The following is a 22,814-nucleotide window of genomic DNA, read 5'->3' as shown; positions in this document are numbered from 1 at the left end:
ACCAGATACCTTCTCTGACACTAATCTCACAAGATAGGCAGAAGGCGGAGCAGGAGGAAATGATGCATACCACCCTAAGCCACCCCAAGCTCTTTGAAGGAAGAATGGAATAAAAATGTGACACACCGCAAATCTAGTTGGATGACAGAGCACAGGTCGCCAAAACTGACTGGGAACAGCTACATATATAACATGCAATGACGGTGAGGGTAAATAATTATCCTTTGGCAAATCCCAGTGTCTTTAATTATCTGCACCTCTAAACATGAAAATTATGGACAGAAAATATATTTTAATTAAAGCAGAAGAAATGTTGTTTGGGGAAAAGGTTGCGGGAAAGGGATGTGTGTGTCTGGCCCTGACTTAGAATCCCCTAAGGGTACGACCGTGTAAAAACTCCCTGTACTTGTGGCTTCGTACCACTTTAGAGGTGTAAGCAGTGTTTTGAGACAATAGCATAATAAATAATAACAGATACGATGGTAGATGTTATTTGTTGTTCTTATTGGGAGGGGAAGAATCAGAAACGCTAATTAATCTGATTCACTCATTTAAAATACACCCAAGCTTGGGGCCTTCTCTGCACGATTAGATCTTTTCCTTGATTGACAAGCCGTTTCGTGTGGATTGGTGTAATTTACAGGCCTTGAACACACTGCAATAAAAAGTATCAGCCGCTGCTAGGGAATCTTCTCCTGCTCGTATTAAACCCCACATTCCCTCTCGTTTTCTACGAGGTACCTTTCTGTCCAGTCCTTCCTTCACAAAATTCAGAGTGGTGTACATGGTTCTCCGCCCTTCATTTTATCACCACAACAGTTCTCTGAGGTAGGTTGGGCTGAGAATAACAAGTTCAAAGTTTCCCAAGGGAGTTTTATAGCAGAGTGAGAATCTGTATGGGTCTTTACTCGATGAGTAATGAAACCGTGGAATTCACTGCCATGTAGGAGTGGTCCTTCGATGGCTACTAGTCAAGGGGAGTAAAAGGAGCCTCCATGGTCACAGCAAACTTCCGAATCCCAGAAACAACTCAGGTTGTCCGCTCTGACTTGGGTAATTACCGTAGATCAGCTGGAGATCAACTGCAATTCCAGGAGATCTCCAGGCCACACCTGGAGAACGGCAACCCTAGAAGCAATGTAAGGGGAGACCCAGTACATTGGAACTGGCATCAGTGAGTTAGCCCCATCTTGTGGCAAGCATATAACGTACCCTTGCATGGAAGAATTGCTGTTTGCCTGATCTTGACCCCGTTAATTAAGACTGTCCGTGACATCAATCCTGGCCTTTTAGACTAGAGCGTCAATTCAGCAACTTCTTAAACCTTACAGGACCTTGGAAATCCTTGTATAACACATTGACAGACCAGCTACAACCTTACAGACGATTGTAGGAATGCAACCCTGTTGTTCGGAGCATTGCTCCTTAAACCCCACTCACTCTTAACTAACATTTGGGGCATAGAACAATCATTAAAACCCTCTTCAAGAACTCATTTGACCTCTTCAGCTTTCCTGAGAGCCAAGCTACAAGTGACGCCTGACACAGTTTGGACACTTGTCAGCTTCCCTCAAGTTTTGATGGGAAATGTAGGCATCCTGGTCTTGCAGCTTGGCTCTCCATTTAATTGAAGTTTACACAGCGGCAGTTTATGGGAGGGAGAACATGTGGTCGGGACAGGAGGGGAGTGCAGGCGTCGGGCTCTTGCCGGGTGCCCCCCTTCCCCTCCGCTGTGTGTGTGCGTGGGGGGGGGGGGTGTTTCTGTAAACTTCAATTAAATGGAGAGCCAAGCTGAAAGACCAGGATGCCTACATTTCCCATCAGGACTTGAGGTAAGCTGACAAGTGTCCAACCTGTGTCAGGCATCACCTGTAGCTTGGCTCTATGTGGCGGGAGTGTACCCATGCGGTAGATAATATGGACAAAACTTTAATAACTGCTCATTCGTCACTTGTAGCTTGACTCTGAGTAAGAGCAAGTTACCTGACACATTAGTTCAGTGCTGTGTCAAAATCTGAACTGGAGGTTTCCACACTCATCTATGGTGGCTCCTTATGAAGTATACAATACATGGAGGCCGTCCTTGTTTTCTGCCAAATCAGATTGGAAGCTGCGAGACTGTGTTGGTAGTGTTGTTTAAAAGTGATTTTTTTGCCTAGAAAATATATGTTGTGATTATTTTGTATGTTTGGAATTTGAATCTTGGAATTTGAGATATAAGTGAAAAGGCGTAAATCCCCCAAGGGAAGGGGCTAGAGGCTTGCTTGTTTTGTTTTTAAATGAACGCTGGGGACCAACCTGGTTTCCTTCTTTGATTGAGTGACCAGCTCGATCAGGGGAACTCTGTTGACGTGATTTATCTGGATTTCAGTAAAGCTTTTGATAAGGTCCCCCATGACATTCTGATGGGCAAACTGGAAGACTGTGGACTGGACTATAGGACAGTTCGGTGGATAGGGAACTGGTTGGAGGACCGCACTCAAAGAGCGGTGGTCAACGGCGTTTCATCAGATTGGAGGGAGGTGTCCAGTGGGGTGCCGCAGGGCTCAGTTTTGGGCCCGGTACTTTTCAATATTTTTATCAATGATCTGGATGAAGGAGTGAAAGGGCTGCTCATTAAATTTGCTGATGATACCAAATTGGGAGGGGTAGCAAACACCCAAGAAGATAGAATTAAAATTCAACAAGACCTGAATACTCTGGAGAAGTGGGCAGCTGTGAATAGGACGCAATTCAACAAAGACAAGTGCACAGTATTACATCTGGGCCACAAAAATGGGAAGCACAAATACTGCATGGGTGATACACTTCTGGGCAGAAGTATATGTGAAAGGGATCTTGGGGTAAGAGTGGACTCTAAACTAAATATGAGCAGTCAGTGTGATGCGGTGGCAAAAAAGGCTAATTCAATCGTGGGTTACATCAAAGGGGCCATAGCGTCAAAATCGCAGGAGGTCTATACTGCCTTGGTCAGGCCGCACCTGGAGTATTGTGTGCAGTTCTGGAGGCCTCACTTCAAAAAGGAGGTGGACAAAATCAAGAGGGTACAGAGGAGAGTGACGAGGATGATCAGGGGTCTGGAGACTGAACCCTACGAGGAAAGGCTGAGGGCCTTGCAAATGTTTAGTTTGGAGAAGAGGCGATTGAGGGGGGACATGATTGCTCTCTTTTAAGTATTTGAAAGGCTGTCATTTGGAGGAAAGCAAGGAGCTGTTCCAGTTGGCACCAGAGGGTAGGACCCGAAGCAATTGGCTTAAATTGCATGCACAAAAGTACCGGCTGGATATTAGGAAGAACTTTTTCACGGTCAGAATAGTTCAAAGTGGAATCAGCTGCCTAGGGAGGTGGTGAGCTCCCCCTCACTGGCAGTTTTCAAGAAGAGGCTGGATGAATATTTGTCAGAGATGCTTTAGGCTGATCCTGCACTGGGCAGGGGGTTGGACTAGATGATCTGTATGGCCCCTTCCAACTCTATGATTCTATGATTCAGATAACCTGCTTCATGAATTATTGCAATGTCGTCATGACATTATAATAACCTAACACTGTAATAATAATATTTGCAGCCGATTCTCTGAATCCTCAGCTTTATTTTTAGTAGATCTATAGCCTCTTCCCCTTGCTGGGATATAAGAAAAAAGAGATATAACTGCAACACAAGGGGCTTGAGATTTACTTTAAAAAAAATGAAACCTGGGAATTCAGAGAACCCTGCTGCATCTATTATTATAATGGTATGCTGGTATCATGCTATGAAAGTGATGCTTTTTAAAAAAAAAACGTTGCTAAAGCCCAGGTGGCCCGGCCGGGGCGGGGGGAGGTGACTAGAGGGTTGTCATCTTCTGGGCATAGAGCAAGGGTCACTCTGTGTGTGTGTGTGTGTGTGTGAGAGAGAGAGAGAGAGAGAGAGAGAGGGAGGGAGGGAGGGAGGGAGGGAGGGAGAGAGGGCCAAGCTACAAGTGAGGAATGATACTTGAACGGCAAGTGTATTTCTCCCTGTTCACTTGCCCTCCACTCAATCCACTTGCTGTTCAAGTGTCATTCGTCACTTGTAGCTTGGCCCAGAGAGAGAGAGAGTTGTGAATTTCCTGCATTGTGCAAGGGGTTGGACTAGATGACCCCGGAGGTCCCTTACAACCCTTTGATTCTATGATTCTGGGCTCTGTCCCCATAGAGGTTCATTTGCTGGAGCTGGCCTCCACCTCCTCTCTCTGGGTTGGCCCAGGTGGGCACTCCAGTTTGGACTATGGGGAGGGATACACATGGTGGAGCTGCTCCTCTTTAGGCTTCTCCATGCAAAGACAGGCAGTGTGTTCATTTTTGAGCTTTTCTAATTCCACCCGTATCTGTGTATTTATATCATCATCATCATTTTTATTACAGTACCAAGACCAATATACAAAAATTATGTTACCAAACCACTTATCAATAAAAAGAAAAATCATCGGTTATTTAAGAACTTTTATATGTGCATAAAAAAAATGGGGGGGGGCGCTGTGATGCCACCCATGACATCACCAACGGCAACAGCATTCTTAGTTAAGACACGAGGAAGAATATAAACCGAACGCAGGACGTGCCAAAGAACCATGCCTGTACCGATTCCAATGGTTTTGGATTGACTGCTAGGAAAATCAGGAATAAGCCGAGTGCGTGGAAAGGCCCTTAGATTCATATTCTCTCTCCGAAGTCCTCCTGTTCCTCCTTACTGGATTTCAGTCCTAGCCATGAGCACCTGGGCACGTGGACTCAGGGAGGAATGGAAGCAGCATGCCCCTTGGGCAGGGCCAGCCCTAAGTCTTTTGCCACCCCACACAGGGAAGTGGTGGGGCAGATCTGGGAGGTGCAGGACTGGTACCCGCATCCATGTTGGGGCTCCTCTTTTTCTGCACAGCAATAAGGCTGGTGTGGTACCAGGTGAGCTCTAGAAGCTGCCCAGGTGCAAAAAGTGCTCCAGTGGTGCTGCCAGGGCTTCTGGGGCTTGTTTTCTGCCAGCCAATGGCAAGGCAGGTCCGGGAAGGGCATCGCTTCCCATGCCTTTGGGATGCAAGCCAAGCTCCAGCAATGCTGGCGATACCACCAAGGTTACCTCCACGGCACCACCCTGTCTGCTGCCACCACAGGCGGCTGGAGCCTGCATAACACCACTGACCACAAACAGATCACCACCTCATTCACAAATGACTGTTTCAAGTGTAGCCGGGTTAGTCTATAGTTGCAAAACAGTAAAGAGTCCCGTAGCACCTTATATGCTGCAAATAAGTTGGTTAGTCTTAAAGGTGCTACGGGGCTCTTTACTGTTTCTGGTGCGAGGCTTATACTTCAGGTGCTCACTCCAAATGTGCCTGGATAGTAACTCAGGTTCGCACTTTTTTTCCACAGGTTTTGTCCAGGGGTGAACCCAGGAACTTAAAGAAGGGAAGACGAGAGTGTGCAGCAGGCAGGCAATGTTAGGGCAGTGATACTCGCTCCACACCCCACGTCCGCAGTGACCATCAACCAAAAGAGCCACACTGACTTCCATCCCTGGCTCTCAGCTTACCCGTTCTTTGGTAGCAGTTGTTTCAAGGTGGGAACCACCTGTCAACACCAAGACCCACCAGGCAAGGGCCTTGCTTGCTTTTCTGAAAGATGGAGCAGGCACCACATTGGAGGATGGTGCTCGGAGAAGCATCACTTCTCTGGAGCAACACAGCAGGAAAGAGCGCTGGTAAAATATTCCCTGAGACATCACAAACTATGGATTACTCCTGCATTTTGCTTTTCCCCATCTCCCTGAAAAAGGCCATGGGCTTTGTCTCTACCTGACCATCACCTTGCTAGGTATGTTTAGTCAAGTTCACTAATCTTAAATCCGTATGTAGATTCCTTTCTCTCCCTCTTGGATACGCACTTACACAACTTGAAAGGTGACAATGAGGAAATTGAAGTTGTTCAAGATTTTCTATTCCTTGGCTCAATCATCACCCAAAAGGGAGACTGTAATGAAGAAATCAGACGATTGGGACTTGGGAGGGCAGCTGTGAGGAAGCTAGAAAAGGTCCTTAAAGATAAAGATGTCTCTCTGGGAATGAAGATCAAGATAATCCAAACTACAGTATTCCCCATTACGATGTATGGATGTGAAAGTTGGACAGTGAAGAAAGCTGATAGGAAGAAAATTGAATGGCCCAAAAGACCAGTAAGTGGGCACTAGATCAAATCAAGCCGAAATTCTCCTTAGAAGCTAAAATGACAAAACTGAGGCTATCGTACTTTGGTCATATCATGAGAAGACAAGATTCTCTGGAAAAGTCAATAATGCAAGGAAAACTGGAAGGCAGTAGGAAAAGAGGAAGACCCAAAACGAGATGGCTTGACTCCATAAAAGAAGCCACGTCCTCCAGTTTGCAGGATCTGAGCAAGTCTATTAATGATAGGATGTTTTGGAGGTCTTTCATTTACAGGGTCACCATAAGTCGGAGGCGACTTGACGGCACATAACACGTGCGCACAGACCCCTTTCTGGCTGCTGCCAGACTGCATGGGTACATATATTAACCCCTAGGCTGCATTTGTCTATCACCACAAAAATAAACAGCAGTTTTGTAGTGCCCTTAAGACGACAATGATATTCCAGTACCAGGTTTCTCCAACGTGTACGGATGAATTTTCACTTCGCCTTCAGTTATGTCAGAGATTTGAAAAAAGCAAACGTCAGGGTTCCTGGATCACAAAATGCAGGAAGTAAAGAGCACAAGGTGCTTATGCAAAATAAAAATCTAAGCAGGAATGAAGAGAGAGAGGCCCTTCCTTAGTTCTGCAAAGCTAGTTAACACCTGCAGTGTGTGTGTGTGTGTGTGTGTGTGGAGGGGGGAGTTTGCAGGTTTTATTAAGGCAGGCACAGCTAGAGCAGAGAGAGAAAAATCTTGCCCGTTGAGGGGAAAGCAGTGGGAAACCTCTGAGGGCAGGGAACTGGAACTGAGCCCCTCTATATGTAGAGTTGCCAACTCTGGGTCAGAGATTCCTGGAGGTTTGGGGGCGGTGGATCCTAGGGATGGTGGAGGTTGGGGAGGGAAAGGATCTATAAAACCACAGATTCCACCCTCCAAGGCAATCTTTTTCTCCAGGGGAACTGATCTCCGTGGCCTGGAGATGAGTTGCGATTCCGGGAGATCTCCAGTCCCCACCTGGAGGCTGGCAACGCTCCTTGAGGAGGCACAGAAGGGGCTGGCCGTGCGCAGGAATGCCGTCAACAGAACCAGCGACGGGCCTCCGGAGCGGCAATAAGCCGCCAGATAAGACGGGGCTGACTTCCGAGGAGACCGGCTGAGGCTGCTCCGCGCGTCGCGCACTCCGGAGCGCTCCCTCCCGCCCCTCTCGTCCCCAACCCGAACGCCAAGCGAGGCTGCCCGCGTAACGTGTGAAGAGGACGCGCGCCGCGCTGCCCGCCGGCGGAGGGCGGCTTGCAACGCGGGAGAGCCTTCCGGACGCCTCCCGACTCGCCGGGCCGGCGCGGGAGCCGAGGCAGGCGGGGCGGCGAGGAGGCCGGCCGCGGCGAGGGCGGACGGAGAGCCGGGCCAGCGGCGCCCCGAGCGGCAGGCGGCGCAGCGGCCGGGCGCCCTGCATGGCGAGCGGCGGCGCGGGGCGGCTCGGCCCGGGCGGCTAATTGCGCGTCCGGCGCGGCGATTGGCTGCCGCCCGCGGAGGCATTTGCATGAAGAGCGGCCGCGCGGGGAGGCTCGCCCGCTGCTGGCCCCCGCGCCGGGGACCCTCCAGCAGCGCCGCGGGGATGCGCCGCCCGCCCGGAGCCGCCCGCCCGCCCCCGGCCCCCAGGCAGCGGCGGCGGGCGATGGGGCAGCGCGCCAGCCCGCGGAGCAGCACCGGCGCCGGCCAGAAGACCCTCCCGGTAGGCTGGGGCGCGGGGCGCGGGGCTGGCGGGAGGGGGGGGCCATCCCAAGGCGCGCGGCATCTGCCCGCCGACTCGCGAGGAGACCCCGACGAGGGTGAAGGAATGCGGCGAAGTTGGGCAACGGCGACCGACCCACGCTGCTGGGGCGATCCTGAGCAGAGGGCTTCCATTCGAAGCCCCTCTAAACCGGGCCGGGGGGGGGGGGCGGGTTAGACTGGCAGAACTCTGCACGGGATTGCACTGGCAGTCGAAGCCCCTTGCTTTCAGTGGGCTTTGGTTGGGATAACTCTGCTCAGGATTGCGCTGGCTAAATCCATTGAAACCAATGGGCTTGGGCTGGAATAACGCTGCTCAGGATTGCGCTGGCAGTCGAAGCCGGTTGATTTCAGTGGGTTGGGACTGGCATAACTCTGCTCAGGATTGCACTGGCTAAATCCATTGAAATCAATGAGCTTGAACTGGCATAACTCTGCTCAGGGTTGCACTGGCAGTCGAAGCCCGTTGATTTCTGTGAGTTTTATACTGGAGCGGCTGTGTTTAGGATTGCGCTGTCCATCACTGAAGAGAGGGAAAATGGCTAGTTATGGCGCTTTGAGCCTTAAAAAGGGCTCATCATAAAAGGTTTTTTTTTTTTTTGGCTGGGGGGGGGACTAAACCGATTCCAACAGGCGCACCATTGGGGGGGGGGAGATGCAACAGTTTCAGCGACAGTCGCTGCTAGTTTAGAACCCTTCTTTTCCCACGGGTGAGCTTGCTGAAAATTCATCAAATTAACAGTGAAGAAGCAGCTGCGATTCTCTGTACGTTTAGCTGCGAGGAACCAACAGAACGATTCTGTGCTATGTGACTTGGAAAGGGAGCGGGCGTAGGAGGGCACCCTCGTTGGCATCTCCCCCCCCCCAAGCAATAAGCTGTAGGAGGAAGGAGATGGGGCGCCTGGTGAAAGGAAGGTGCGTGAAAAGTTCCCAGCTCCATTCCAGAGTTGCAGGGTTTATGTAAGCGGGTGGCACCGTAAGAGGGCATCAACTTTCGTCCAAGTCATTGTACCTTGCAAGTATTTGCAGTCGGACTGGAATGGGTCACCTTGCAAACTCCCAGAGTGCTCCTAAACAGAGGCCCTGAGGAAGGGAAAATATTTTCAGAGTTGGTGCCAGCATTCTATCAGTTGCTTGACAAGTAATTTTGAAAGTGTGCCCCCCCCCGTTTTTATCTATACTTTGATCAATGTGGTGTGGTGCGTAGAGGGTCGGTCTAGGATTCAGGGCCATCTCTATACAGATTCTTGCTGGCCATGAAACTCGCTAGGTCACCCGGGACCAGTCTCAGCCTAGCCCACCTCACAGGGTCATCGTGTGGATACTGTTAAGAGGAGAACTGTGTCTGTTCCCTAAGCAACTTGAATGAAGGGTAGAATTTTAAAAAATGCACTTTAATCAATAAATGTTGATGGAAGTTACTTCCACGAAAGTGTGTTTAGGGCTGCCGCCATGACTGTTAAACTTCAAGTGAGGAGACCATGGAAGCTAAAGCTGTCGTGGCCTGTCCCTTTCCCATCAGGCTACGTAGGGCACTGTGTTTTCTCCCCGTGAAGGAGCGGAAAGGGTTGATCTGTGGAAACAGCATATCTGATTACAGGGAATGAGGATCTTTCGCATATTCTAGGATGTTGGAAAACTGGAGGAGATCGTACTTAACAGATTTGGTTTTAAAAAGAAAGCAAATAGCACGCAGGTGCTTCTGGCACGGTCAAATGAACTTGCAGGCAGATTAGAATTACAAAAGTCACGAGGCAAAAGGCAGATTACATTGTGCCAATGATGATTCCATTCACAGTTGGATAAAGATTATTATTATGTATAATAAAAACAACATTTGATTTACATACCACCCTTCAGGACAACTTAACACCCACTCAGAGCAGTTTACAAAGTATGCCATTATTATCCACACAACAATCACCCTGTGAGGTGGGTGGGGCTTATTATGTATTAGATGATGATGATGATGATGATGATGATGATGATGATGATGATGATGATGATGTATTAGACGAAAGGGGGAAGGAACTGAAAGAAAAAAAATAAAATATTGAGGGATGGGTATCATTCCTCTGTGGGATCTACAGCATGTGTTGTGAGGATTTTAAAAAAAACATGCACACATGCCTCAGTATCGATACCACTCCTCCCCACAATGTTTCTTTTCAGAAGTGATTGTGCATTTAAAGGTAAATGTGATTGGCTGAGTCTATTTATAGTGAATGCAGGGATTTGATGTTTCAAGGACAGGTGGTGCCCTATAACACACACACAAAGAGATGGTGATCTATTTTGGGGTGAAGACTGACATTTGGCATTATGTATATGGGAGGATATGGAGGTCAGAGGCTTGCTGAGGGTCAGAAAGTGGGGAGGGAAATGTGCCCAGATAGTGGTGGGCTGACGTGTGCCTAGGCTTGCACAGCAGGAACCGCAAGATGAGTTTGGGTGTATAATATTGTACTTGAAGACCGTACGCTCGGGGCAACTGAAATATAGCAGTGATGCGGAGAGGAACGTACCTGTCACTAATCTCTTCTCTCTCTCTCTCTCTCTGTCTCCCCCCACCCCAGAATTTGTTTCTTCTGCTGTTTTTCCTTGGACCTCTCAACTGCTTTGCAAGCTACAGCCGTGCCACTGAACTCTTCTACAGCATTAATGAAGGGCTGCCTGCTGGCGTCCTCATTGGGAATCTGGTCCAGGATTTACAACTCCAGAGAGTGGTAGAGGAAGAGGCGGCGGCGAAAGGGAAAGAGCAGCTCCCCCAGCCGCTGGGGAACACCCTTCTCTCCTTCTGCCTTGCTTCCCAGGGACTGGGCAGTTTGTACGTAAACCTGGACAATCGGACGGGAGAGCTGAGCACCTCCGCACAGGAAATTGACCGGGAAGCTCTGTGTACGGAGAGTAATGTGGGGTCTTCTGTGGTTGCCTCTTCGTCCTCCTCCCCCGTACTGTCTTCTGAATCATGCTTGCTGCTGCTGGACGTGTTGGTGTTGCCCCAGGAATATTTCCGCCTGGTCAAGGTGAAGCTCGCCATCCACGACATCAACGACAACGCGCCATGCTTCCCCACACCACAGATACACCTCTTTGTGCCTGAGAATTCACCCATCAACACCCGCTTAGCCATAGAGCATCCGGCTGTGGACCCAGACATGGGTACTAACGGGGTTCAGACCTACCATCTCCAGGATGACTATGGGGTTTTTACATTGGATGTAGAGGAGAATGAGAATGGGGAAAGGACACCATACCTGATTGTCATGGGCGCCTTGGATAGGGAGGTCAGGGACCAATATGTTACCCTCATACGTGCAGAGGATGGAGGAGTGCCTCCGCTGGTGGGCAGCGCCACCCTCACTATTGGGATCAGCGACATCAACGACAATTGCCCCCAGTTCAACGAGACTCAGCTAAACATCACTGTATTTGGGAACTCTAGCATTGGTTTGCGCATTGCTACTGTCCATGCTACTGATGTGGATCAGGGAGTCAATGCGAAGATTACCTACTCCTACAGCCAAAAGGTACCCCAGTCTTCCCGTGTTTTGTTTCGCCTTGATGAAAGCACGGGCACCGTCACGCTCTCTAAGAGGATCAGTGGTGACACGCCTCGTCTTCACAGGTTGAGCATACTGGCCAACGGTCCCGGTTGTATCCCGGCCGTGATTGCTGTGGTCGTATCCATCATAAAAGTCATGCTGAGGCCGCCCGAAGTAATCCCCCGTTTCATAGCGAATGAAGCCAACGGGGTGGTTTACCTGAGGGAGCTAGAACCTGTTAACACGCCAATCGCGTTTTTTACCATAAAAGACCCAGACGAAAAATACAAAGTGGATTGCTACTTGGAAGGCAACGGCCCGTTCAGATTGTCGCCATACAAACCGTACCACAATGAGTACTTGCTGGAAACTACGAAACTTTTGGATTTTGAAACTCAGCGACACTATGAAATATCAGTGGTTGCGTGGAATTCAGAAGGGTTCCACATCACCAAAATCCTAAAAGTGCACATTCTAGATGATAACGACAACTCACCTGTGTTCTCCCACTCGCTGATAGAGTTATCTGTTGAGGAAAATAATGTTCCCAACGCTTTTTTGACCAAGCTGCATGCAACAGATGCCGACAGCGGAGAAAGAGGACAAATATTTTATTTTCTAGGGCCTGAAGCCCCCTCATATTTTTCTTTAGATAAAGTCACGGGAGTCCTTACAGTTTCCACCCAACTGGATAGAGAGGAAAGAGAAAAATATCGTTATACTGTTAGAGCAGTAGATTGTGGAATGCCTCCCCGAGAATCGATAGCCACTGTGACCATCGCAGTATTGGATAAAAATGATAACAGTCCAAGATTTATTAACAAGGATTTCAGTTTTTTTGTACCGGAGAACTTTCCAGGCTTTGGCGAAATTGGAGTTATAAGCGTCACGGATGCAGATATTGGGCAAAATGGATGGGTTGCACTTTCAGTCGTAAATAGCAGTGATATCTTTGTTATTGACACGGGCAAAGGGGTGTTGAGAGCAAAGGTCTCCCTAGACAGGGAACAGCAGAGCTCCTACACCTTATGGGTTGAAGCAGTCGACGGAGGTGATCCTCCTTTGTCCTCAACGGCAAAAATCACCATCCTTTTGCTCGACATAAATGACAACCCGCCGTTGGTCTTGTTCCCTCAGTCAAATATGTCTTACCTCTTAGTGCTCCCCTCCACACTGCCTGGATCTCCCATCACAGAAGTCTATGCTGTTGATAACGACACGGGGATGAACGCGGTCATAGCATACAGCATCATAGGGCGAAGAGGCCCCAGGCCAGACTCGTTTAAAATCGATGCCAAGACGGGCAATATTACCCTGGAGGAGTCACTCATGCAAAATGACTACGGCCTCTACCGACTTCTCGTTAAAGTGAGTGATCATGGCTACCCAGAACCCCTCCATTCAACGGTCATGGTGAACCTCTTTGTCAACGACACAGTGAGCAACGAGAGCTATATTGAAAGTCTGTTAAGAAAGGAACCGGACATTAGTGTTGAGGAAAAAGAGCCGCAGATTTCAATAGAACCCACACACACAAAAGTAGAACCAACCTCCTGCATGCCTACCTTAGTAGCCCTTTCAGTGATAAGCCTGGGTTCAATAACTGTATTGACTGGGATGGGCATTTATATTTGCCTAAGGAAAGGAAGGAAATATCACCGAGGCGATGAAAACTTGGAAGTACAAATTCCATTAAATGGAGGACTCCATCTGCATATGCTTGAGAAGAAACCGGTGGAGATTTCTAACATCTGAGGGTTTCACGCAAGACAATCACAACCAAAAACTAGACAATTTTGAACAATGATGAACTCCTCAAATGGGGGATCCTTGGCTGCAGCTATGAAGGACCAATAATTTATTACTTATTATAAATTGTACATAGCTCTTTACAGGTTTTTTTAAAAAGGAAAATAGATCAGATTCAGTGTACAGCTTTTTTTATTAAATGAAATCTTAGTGGTAGCCGCTATTAACCTTGTGTGATCAGACGTGGTCATCGCAACAGGAATCCATAAACCAAGTCAGGGTTCATGAAGCGGCAGGTAAGACATGCGTTCATTCTATTCTTGACCACAAGGGGGCATCAGCCATTCCTGTAAATAAGACTGTTTAAGAGAAAATGGAAAGTCTATTTTAAAATGTATCGTTTTTTTCTAAAGAATAAAAGATAATAAAGTATGGGTTTGAGGTACAATGAAAGTATGTTCTATTGTATGTATGAGAAGATGACGACAAGAAAAAATGCACTGGTCAGTCGAAGCAGAACGTTTTATTACCTCAGATGTTTTAAGGAAAATAGGAAAGGCATTAAGAAGTGCAATTTCTTGAGGGTGTGCGCTATCCCCTTGTGAGATTATGAAGGGAAGCAAGACGTTCACTTTTCATTGAATATGGACAGTGAACACACCTCTCTCACTGTTATCAAATACCATGACAGTTCTTTCGAAAAAGAAAAAATGACTCAGCAGGGGTCCACGGGTCCACAAGAGGCCCACGGGTTCGTGGGACAGAGACAGGATTGTATTGCCGTATTTTTTTTTAAGTGCAGAGGTTTATGCTTTGCCTTTCTGAAAGGCCCTACCAAACTTTCTGGGCAACTTCGGCAAAAAGGAGAGAGAGCTGATGGGCTGTTACCGATCCTCTGATCCAGAAGCCCGATCCTTCAAAATACAACATCCGGTGAATTTCCATTGAGTCTAGGGGGACTTGCAAAGGATCACAGCTGAAATGCAACCAAACAAGCAAATGGTGGAATGCTATTTTTAAAGGACTGGCTCTTATTCAAGGAGTCAGTAGACTCCTATCTGTGCAATCCATGCATAAAAACAAGTTTCTGTACATGATTTTCTTCTCCGATCTCTAATAACCGAAAAGATTCTGTAGGAGAAAAGAGAGCCTGCAACATTCACACCATCAAACTGATAAACCCAGAGACCCGCCTTTCTTTACCCAATTGTCACAGCTGACAATGGTAATCATTTGTTTGGTGTGTGAGTGTTTCAGCAGTGTGCAAAGATCTCTGGGTTGGTGCCCACAATGAATGTCTCTTCATCCCAGAATAATACACCCCCACCACAAAAAACAAAAAATAATTGATCTGGTAATCTCGTTTAAACCCTGACTTTTCACAGAGCCATTCATGATGCTTCGTACCCTCGGAAATCTGTTAGGAACATCCCAGCTCTTTTGTGCAACATATATTTTTTTCTTAACGTGACGTTTCTGAATTAGAGCATTTAGATGGGGAAAAAATTGCTTCTTCTTGGTAATGTGAAAGTTCCGTTTTATACGTTGATTAATGCTACTCTCTGGATGGGTATTTTGTGTGAGGGTGCAACCGCTAATTTTTTTTTTTTTTAAAAAAACGATTTTAGCCCTTCACGGCTTTCGTAAACTTTCCTGGATCATGTCCAGAATTTTCCTTTTTATTTATTTAGAAAATGTCTGTGCTGCCTCCCTAGAGATCTGCTCGAGGCTTCCTAGACGTTCATACACCTGTCTGCCTCTTCAGCGGCATAGCAGAGGCTTTTTTATTGGCAATGCATTCCTTTAACATTCATTACGAGATCTCAAAAACATGTCAGATGGCTCCAACCAAATGTATCTTGTAAAACAAGGCAAATTAGTGTTAAGCTTAAACCTGACACTTTCTTGAGTTCTGACAATATGTCTGTACTGTACCAAAAGTGTTTATATGTCTGCAAATAAAAACTGTATATTTTTTTATAATCTTTTACTTGTTAGCATTTTATAAAATCAAGAATGTATATTTTTGTGTTTTTGAGGAAGTTCATGCCATGCCACGTGCCATTGTATTGTCACCTGCATGGACTTGCTGTGGAGGTTGCTTCCGTAATCTGTACGAGAAGAAACTGTTGGGGCATGTGATGGATGTATTCCATTTTAGAATATGTAGATCTGGGGAAAAGGTGGGTTTGCCAGCTCTCTCTCCACATTATCCTGTACATCAGAGCTCTGTGAAATCCTGTTCCAGAACAGGTGAGCCACACAAAAGCCAGAAGACAACATTTTTTTGAAGCAGTGCAGTGGTAGGATGCTTGCGAAGGTCACTTGTGGACTAGCACTCCGCATGAACGCATGAAGTTGCCTTGTGGCCAATCAGACCATTAGTCTATCAAGGTATTGTCTCCTCGGGCTGGCAGCAGCTTTTCAAGTCTCAGGCAGAAGTCTTTCACATCCTGGTCCTTTTAACTGGAGATGTCAGGGTATGAAACCAGGATCTTCTGCATGCCCAGCAGTCATTCGGCCAATGAGCTGTAGCCCTTCCCATTCCCAGTTACTTTGCACTTCATGAACCAAAGCTAAATCTCGAAGCTGATGCCCATCAAGTGAGGTGGCACAAAGTTCTGTGATCTGCCGTCATTGTTTCATGCTCCAGCAACCAAGTGACGGTCCAGCCGTAAATCATGTCCTTGAGTAGGTGCTGGGGCTCTAAAAGGCCTTTTTTATTCCTCTTTTCTCTATAATGCCATACTGTTTTTGACATTCATTGATTCAACAGAGGTTTGTGTATTAGTAGAGCTTAGCAGATTCCGCTGATTTTTATCATACCCAGACGGATTGACTCTGCGTTGTCTTTGTAGCTCTGGTAACATTTGTGAATTAAGAGTGTCTGAACGGGAATCATATTTTGTGAAATATCCTACAATCACCATCTGCTGTAGTTATTAAATGGAACTGCTAATGTCTGAGACAGGTGAATGAGAGTGCCCTCAAGACATAGCTGACTTATGGCGACCCCTGGTGGGGGTTTCATGGCAAGAGGCTAACGGGTGGTTTGCAGTTGCCTGCCTCTGCAACCCTGGTCTTCATTGGAGGTCTGTCATCCAATTGCTAACCAAATTTGACCCTGCTTAGCTTCTGAGATCTGACGAGATCAGGCGCACCTGGGCTATCCGGGTCAGGGTGCCTGAAACAGTGAACCCTCTACGTAAATGTCATTTGTGAGAAAGCAGAGTTGATAAAGGTTGTTACTTGTTTTTATGCTCTCTTTGATGGCTATCCAGAAACATCTAGCTTGGTAGATCTAAAACTTGAGCATTTTGATTTTTTTTCACGGACCCCCCCCTGCCCCGCTCCCCCCTTCTTCGCCGGTGACTCACACACACCAGGCAGCATTTCTTCAGAGAATTCACACCAGTTCCTCAGTGGCCTCCCGCTCAAGGGGGACCTCATCAGCGACACTTTAAAAGCAACTTTAAGTAAATTGTTTGTATTGTCTTCACACGGTCTTCAAAGCCAGGCATTAGAACAGCCGAATCAGTAGAGCCACAAAGTGAGACCCTGACCGGTTCTAAGCAACCCTCACATAATGGATAATAGCATCTAGACAGAGTGCGAAGGGGCCTGGAAAACACTTTCGGCGTTGCTCATAGAAGTAGAAAAAGACCAGAACCATACACAACCTGAAATTCTATTAGCTCAAGATGGGTAGCCGTGTTTGTCGGTAGCTGTAGAAAAGAGCAAGAGTCCAGCAGCACCTATAAGACTAACAAAATCCAGTACGAACTAATGGATTCTTGCTCTTTTGTACTAAAATTCTGTTATTCCGTCGAAAACTTACTATTGTTGCCTGGATTCAGAGTAGCATCTCTATTTATAGGAGAAATCTTTTGCATTTGACAAAGTGGGAACTTGCTCAATTTTATATTTGAAGTAACTAGCATGACTATATTAGGACTGTACTGTCTTGGTGACTTAAAGCCAGTTAGAATGATGAGCATGTTTTCTACCTAGTACTCCATGGTGATCTGGAGACTCGATGAGCTTCCACCCTTCAAGATAGGAGAAGGGCACTTCTCTCCCCTTCCCTTAACGTGGAGAATCTCTGCCCTCAATCCTACAAAACGGAGATGGTTTCATTTTAACATGATCTGAATAAACATGAGAGGGACTCGCCCTCTTTTCTTACAAAGGATTTCCTGGGGTATCCTCATGAACCTTCATGTGTCTCCTGGCCCTAGTCTAGCTAAATCACTGCTGGAAACAGTGGACTAATCCAAACAGTCGTCTGATTCAGCAAAATGGTTATAATCCCGTAAACTCAGGCTATTTATTTTCAGAGTATTGATACTGGTTTTGTGGTGGTGGAAGAGTTGTACGGTTGATGGCTTCATTTTGTGGATATGTTAGTATAACCTGTTACATTTGTCTTTGATTATTAATATACATGTATAACATACGTTTGAGAACCCTGATTTCACGGAAGCATGCCAATACTGTTTCTTTGCCAACAGAATTAACAGCTTAAGGTGTTTTCCTGGGTGGAAGGATTTCTGCCTGTGGAGTGTGAATTTCTTGCCTCTCTCTACCTGCGGGAAAACCCACGGAAACTGTCAGAGCTCTCTCTAAGCTCTCTCAGCCCCACCCACCTCACAGGGTGATTGTTGTGGGGATAATAATGACATATTTTGTAAACCACTCTGAGTGGACGTTAAGTTGTCCTGAAGGGTGGTATATACATCGAATGTTGTTGTTATCATCATCATCATCAATAATTTGGTGGGCATTTGGAGCAGCAGCTGGAGGGGGAAAGTGAGAACTCTGCAGGATCCAAGCCATGCTTTGATGGATTCCTAATTTTACGGGAGTGTAGTCAAACAATTACTTTGTGCATCTGAAAAATATTCGGTTTCCCACTTCGGGTTTACCTGAAGCGGGAAAACAATCTGTAATAACCCGAATCCCGAAGCAACAAGCCCGAATATTTCAGAAACTGATTCGTTTTGGGTTTTCCCCCCGAATTTGGATTCTGAATCGCACACCCCTACTTTGAACTTCAAGAAAGCCCATTTTAAGTCAAGCAAAGCTAGGTAGGATGCTTTGGCTAGATGATGTATCAGAAAGGACTCCAAGGGTGATGGAACTTCCTGAAAAAGGAAAAAGCACAAACTCAAACAATGTCAATGGCAAAGCAAAATGAGAGAGATATAAAGAAGCCAACGTGGTTCCACAAAAGCCACAGCTAGACTACTGTAATATGATCTATATGGGGATGCCTCCGAAACTATGACTTGTCCAGAATGTGGCAGCCTGATTATTGTCAAGGATTGGTCAACAGGAATGTATCGTGCCTATTTTAAAACCACTACATTGGCAGACAATTTCTGAGTTCAACTCATGGTGCTGGTCATCAATTTAAAAAGGACAAAAATAAGGAAAACTTAACCCAAACAAAATTGAATTAAGAACCAAGAAGGTTAAAGAGATCCCAATCCATGAGCCAAATATTAAAATTACTAAATATAGAATATAAATATATATCAATATACAAAAATACATGTATCTATTACAGGATAATGTAAAAACTATTACAGGCCCAAGTATAGCACCAAATTTAATAATCATTTTTCTCTCCCCCCTCCCCATATTTTCTAGTATAATTGCAACTTGGTCCTATATTGATTATATTTATTAATTATTGTTATATTACTGCATTGTCTGGAGTTTCTGTGTAATAACTATGCTTGACCACTAAAGAAGGCCCCGTGGCCAAAATGTGTTTGGCCAGAGTTGAATAAAGTTCTTGTTTTGAGTTTTTGTATGACTTTAATCTGATTTGAGTCTATATTTGGGCCTCTAAAAGTTTTTACATTATCTTGTAGTAAAAACATGTATTTTTGTATATTGGTATATATTGCTGATCATCGTTATTCATGGCCTAGGACAAACATATCTAAAAGACACCAGTTTCAGCCTTCGAATTGCCACCTTCTGGTCGTTCTTCCTCTTGAAGTTGACCACTTGATATCTCATAGCATCATGTCCGTTTCAATAGTGGCTCCCACCATGTAGAATGGGTTTCCTGAGCAGGTGAGGACAGGTATCATTTTTCAGGAAGCGCTGTAAGGCTGTTTTATTTGCTAAGGCTTGTAGTATGGTCTAAGCTGCAGACCTTTTCTTGAGACAGGTGAATGGGTTTTTTTAATATTTCGTAACATTTTAATTTGGAATTGTAAGCCACCTTGAGCTAAAAGGGAACGTTGGGATATGAATATTTTAATAAGTGATTGAGCTCAGAATCAAAAGGAATGTGTAACGAACAGAAGAAGGGACACATATTTGCCCAGATTTGTGTGGAAAAATTAACAAAGCTAAAGCTCAAAATGAGGCGAGTTTGGCAAGCGAGCAGAAGAAACACAAAAAGAGCTTTTTCAGTCATGTCTAAGTAAGAGGAAGAAAATAATAGGCTCACGGCTTGGGGGATGGCAAAATGTTAATGGTAACAAGGTGTAATGTCTCAGCTTCTATTCTGCCTCCGTCTTCTCCCAAAGGGGAATTGTACAACTCATCAAAAATAACATGAACGATGGAGACACGTGACTGCAATTCAAGACTGGATGAGGATCTGATTAGGAAACACTTAGCAACCTTAAATCAATTCATGTCTTCAGGAACGAGTTGCTTCCTGAGGTACAAAAAAAGCTTGCTGCTGTTCTTACATCACTGAGAAATCCTGGAGGATGTATGAGGTGCTTCAAAACCAGAGACACGGAGCGCAATCTTATGCAGAGTTATGCCAGTCTAAGCCCATTGACTTTGACGGGCTTAGACAGGGAGTGACTCTGCATTGGATTGCACTGCTGCAAATGTTGGGAGAGAGGAGGATCCAGGAAACTCTAACTGGTCAGTCAGACTTTGATACCAGGGAAGATACTAGAATAGATTATAAAATGTTCTGTCTGTAAGCATCTTGAAGATGATGCAGTGATTAATAGAGGCTATTCTTGGATTTGTCAAGAATAAATTCTGCTGTGCTAATTATATCATTTTTCCATATTTGGCGACTAGCCTGCCTAGTAGATTGTGAGAGTTCTGTGGACATAATAGGTTGGATCCAGACTAAATTGCCCATTAAAAGAAGGTACTTCCATCAAGAGAATGGGAACTTTTCTCCAGTGGTGTATCATGGGGGGGGGGAGAGGATCAGTTGCCCCGGGTGCGTAATTTGGGGGGGGCACTGTGGAGTGCCATGCCACCCGTGGTGCCCTGGCCGCCTACCACACCAACGGGCCAGCCATCCTGCAGCTGAGGAGCGCGCCGAGCTGCGGCAAGAGCAGCTCCCGTGGAGGGCTGCCTGATGGGGGCAGGGAGACGAGTGGCCCGAATTGTGGGAGGGGTCTTGTGCCCTGCGTGATGATGTCACTTCCAGTGATGTCATCACGCAGTCCTGGGAGCACACGTGCACAAAGCACATGCGTCTGGAGCCCGGGAATTACCCCAGGCACTCCCAAACTCACGCTACACTGCTGCTTTTCTACAGCCCCTACACCCCAGCTGGGAAAGGAGGAGGAGGAGGATAATGGTGATGATGATGATGATAGCAACAACAACATTCTATTTATATACTGCCCTTCAGGACAACTTAACACCCACTCAGAGCGGTTTACGAAGTATGTTATTATTATCCCCATAACAATCACCCTGTGAGGTGGGTGGGGCTGAGAGAGCTCCGAAAGAGCTGTGACTGACCCAAGGTTATCCAGCTGGCTTCAGGTGGAAAAGTAGGGAATTGAACCCAGCTCTCCAGATTAGAGTCCTGCTGCTCTTAACCCCGACACTAAATTGGATAAAATATGCTTGTAGAATCGTACGGGATCATCTGATGGAATTGGGAACTTAGATCACAAATTACATTTCAGGAAGGGAGGGAGAGGAATATGGTGAGCTGGGGAACACAATCTTGCAATTTGGCTAAGCTATCAAATCAGTGCCCTTGATGTATGATTACTAGCTTCTCTCCTTGGTGTGTTAAAGTCCTTTAATCCAGACTTTTGTTGGTGAAAAGTCAGCTAGGAGGGACCCATAATTCTGATTGACCCAAGAAGGGAATTCCCAGGCTAAGGAAAAATCCATACACATGTTAGCCTGGAATGCAGTTCTGTGTCAACATATTGATATAGATTGTATCAAGACTTGGATAGGATCTGACTGTCTGTTAAGATTAAGATTCATTAAGATTCTTAGTTTGGACCCATTCACAGAAAGAGGAATGTAGAGGCTGTAAGTTCAGTTTAGCTAGCTCAGTCTATAAATTTTTCCCAGCTATCTGTGCATTCTAGGATTCATGTGTAGTTAGTAATAAGCCTTTTTATACTCAAGGTCTTTGGGTTCGAAGGAAGACTGCCATTTGTCACCAAATGCTGCTGTGGTACTCTGACCAGATTTGTCCAGTGCTGACCAGGACAGTCCTGTGAGAGAACAGAGACAGGGAGATAAGGGGGAGATGGAAGCTAGAAGCCTCTCATATGTTCTCACACAAAATGTACACATGCACGTAATCTTTTGGTTTTGCAAGGGGAGCCTAGGGGAAAAGAAGGGGGGCTGATCCAATAAGGAAAGACCCTTGCTGATCTTGAAAGAACGCTTTTGCAGGTGGCAGCAGATCTCCTAAAAGATCCCTGGGGAGAAAGGCTAGGCGTTCCATTTTTCTCAGGGCAGGTGAAAAGTGTTTTTTTTTACTCCAGCCCTCTTGGTTCTTAGCCAGTCTGTAAAGACAAGTGTCCTGACTGACTCATGAATGTCCAGCCTAAACACCTGGACCTAGAAACATAAAATTTTGGGAGAACATTCCTTTCATGATGTAAACACCCACTAAGAAGGGGTTTTAAGAAATTCGTCCCCTAAGGGGGTCCAAAGAGGTAAAATGTGTTTTTCCAAAGGAATACAGCTCCTCTGTGTGGCTGGCAGGCTGCTGCCTGCTTGCACCCCCACCCTCTGCCAGCTTGGCCACTCCTATGGTGACTTGTCCTCTGCTGTCAGGTAGAATGAGGGCCAAGCTACAAGTGACAAATGACACTTGAACAGCAAGTGGATTGAGTGGAGGGCAAGTGAACAGGGAGAAATACACTTGCTGTTCAAGTGTCATTCGTCACGTGTAGTGTTTTGGAAGTGTTTTGGAAGTAGGAGGGCGTGAGGCTGAGGGGTGGAATGTTTCAGAAGGAGTTCTTTTCTCAAATGGCCCACTGATATCCTCTGAAGCTAAGAATATCCTCCAAGGGAAGGAAGGAAGTTTGTTAGCAGTAAAAGACTGATCTTTAGAAGTACAGGAAGACGGGTCTGAGATGGGCATTTTGACCACACGTCCTAGTCCAGTTCAGGACGATTCACACTTTTCTTTCTCTAGTACGGAGCATGGAATTCTCTCTTTTCTCCCTTCTCCATGCTGCCTACCAGAGGAAGAAAAGCGTGAATCACCCTGAACTAGGAAAAAAAGAGCGACCTGCTCTTGGGTCCCATTTCCCCAGTGCTGCAGCATCTGCTTTTTTGTCTTCTCTCTTGCAAAGCTGGCAAAGTGATTACAATATCCTTGGAAGGGAAA

General features: G+C 46.3%; 1 protein-coding gene across 1 annotated transcript; it reads left to right on the top strand.

The window, feature by feature from the left end:
• The first annotated feature begins 7,729 nt into the window (after positions 1-7,729).
• Positions 7,730-15,168, top strand: PCDH20 (protocadherin 20). The gene is made up of 2 exons (XM_054973052.1): positions 7,730-7,887; positions 10,502-15,168. Exons 1-2 carry the CDS (start codon positions 7,771-7,773, stop codon positions 13,223-13,225), a joined length of 2,841 nt encoding a protein of 946 aa, XP_054829027.1. The 5' UTR covers positions 7,730-7,770; the 3' UTR covers positions 13,226-15,168.
• Positions 15,169-22,814: the final 7,646 nt, after the last annotated feature.

This window comes from Eublepharis macularius, chromosome 3, assembly GCF_028583425.1.
Source record: "Eublepharis macularius isolate TG4126 chromosome 3, MPM_Emac_v1.0, whole genome shotgun sequence".
NCBI lineage: Eukaryota > Metazoa > Chordata > Lepidosauria > Squamata > Eublepharidae > Eublepharis > Eublepharis macularius.
This window is presented reverse-complemented; position numbering and strand designations above follow the sequence as displayed.

Excerpts from the sequence above, each read along its gene's own strand:
- PCDH20 (XM_054973052.1), top strand. The coding sequence starts at position 7,771 with ATGCGCCGCCCGCCCGGAGCCGCCCGCCCGCCCCCGGCCCCCAGGCAG. Across the intron at positions 7,888-10,501 it reads CCGGCCAGAAGACCCTCCCG|AATTTGTTTCTTCTGCTGTT; the intron begins GTAGGCTGGGGC and ends CCCCCACCCCAG.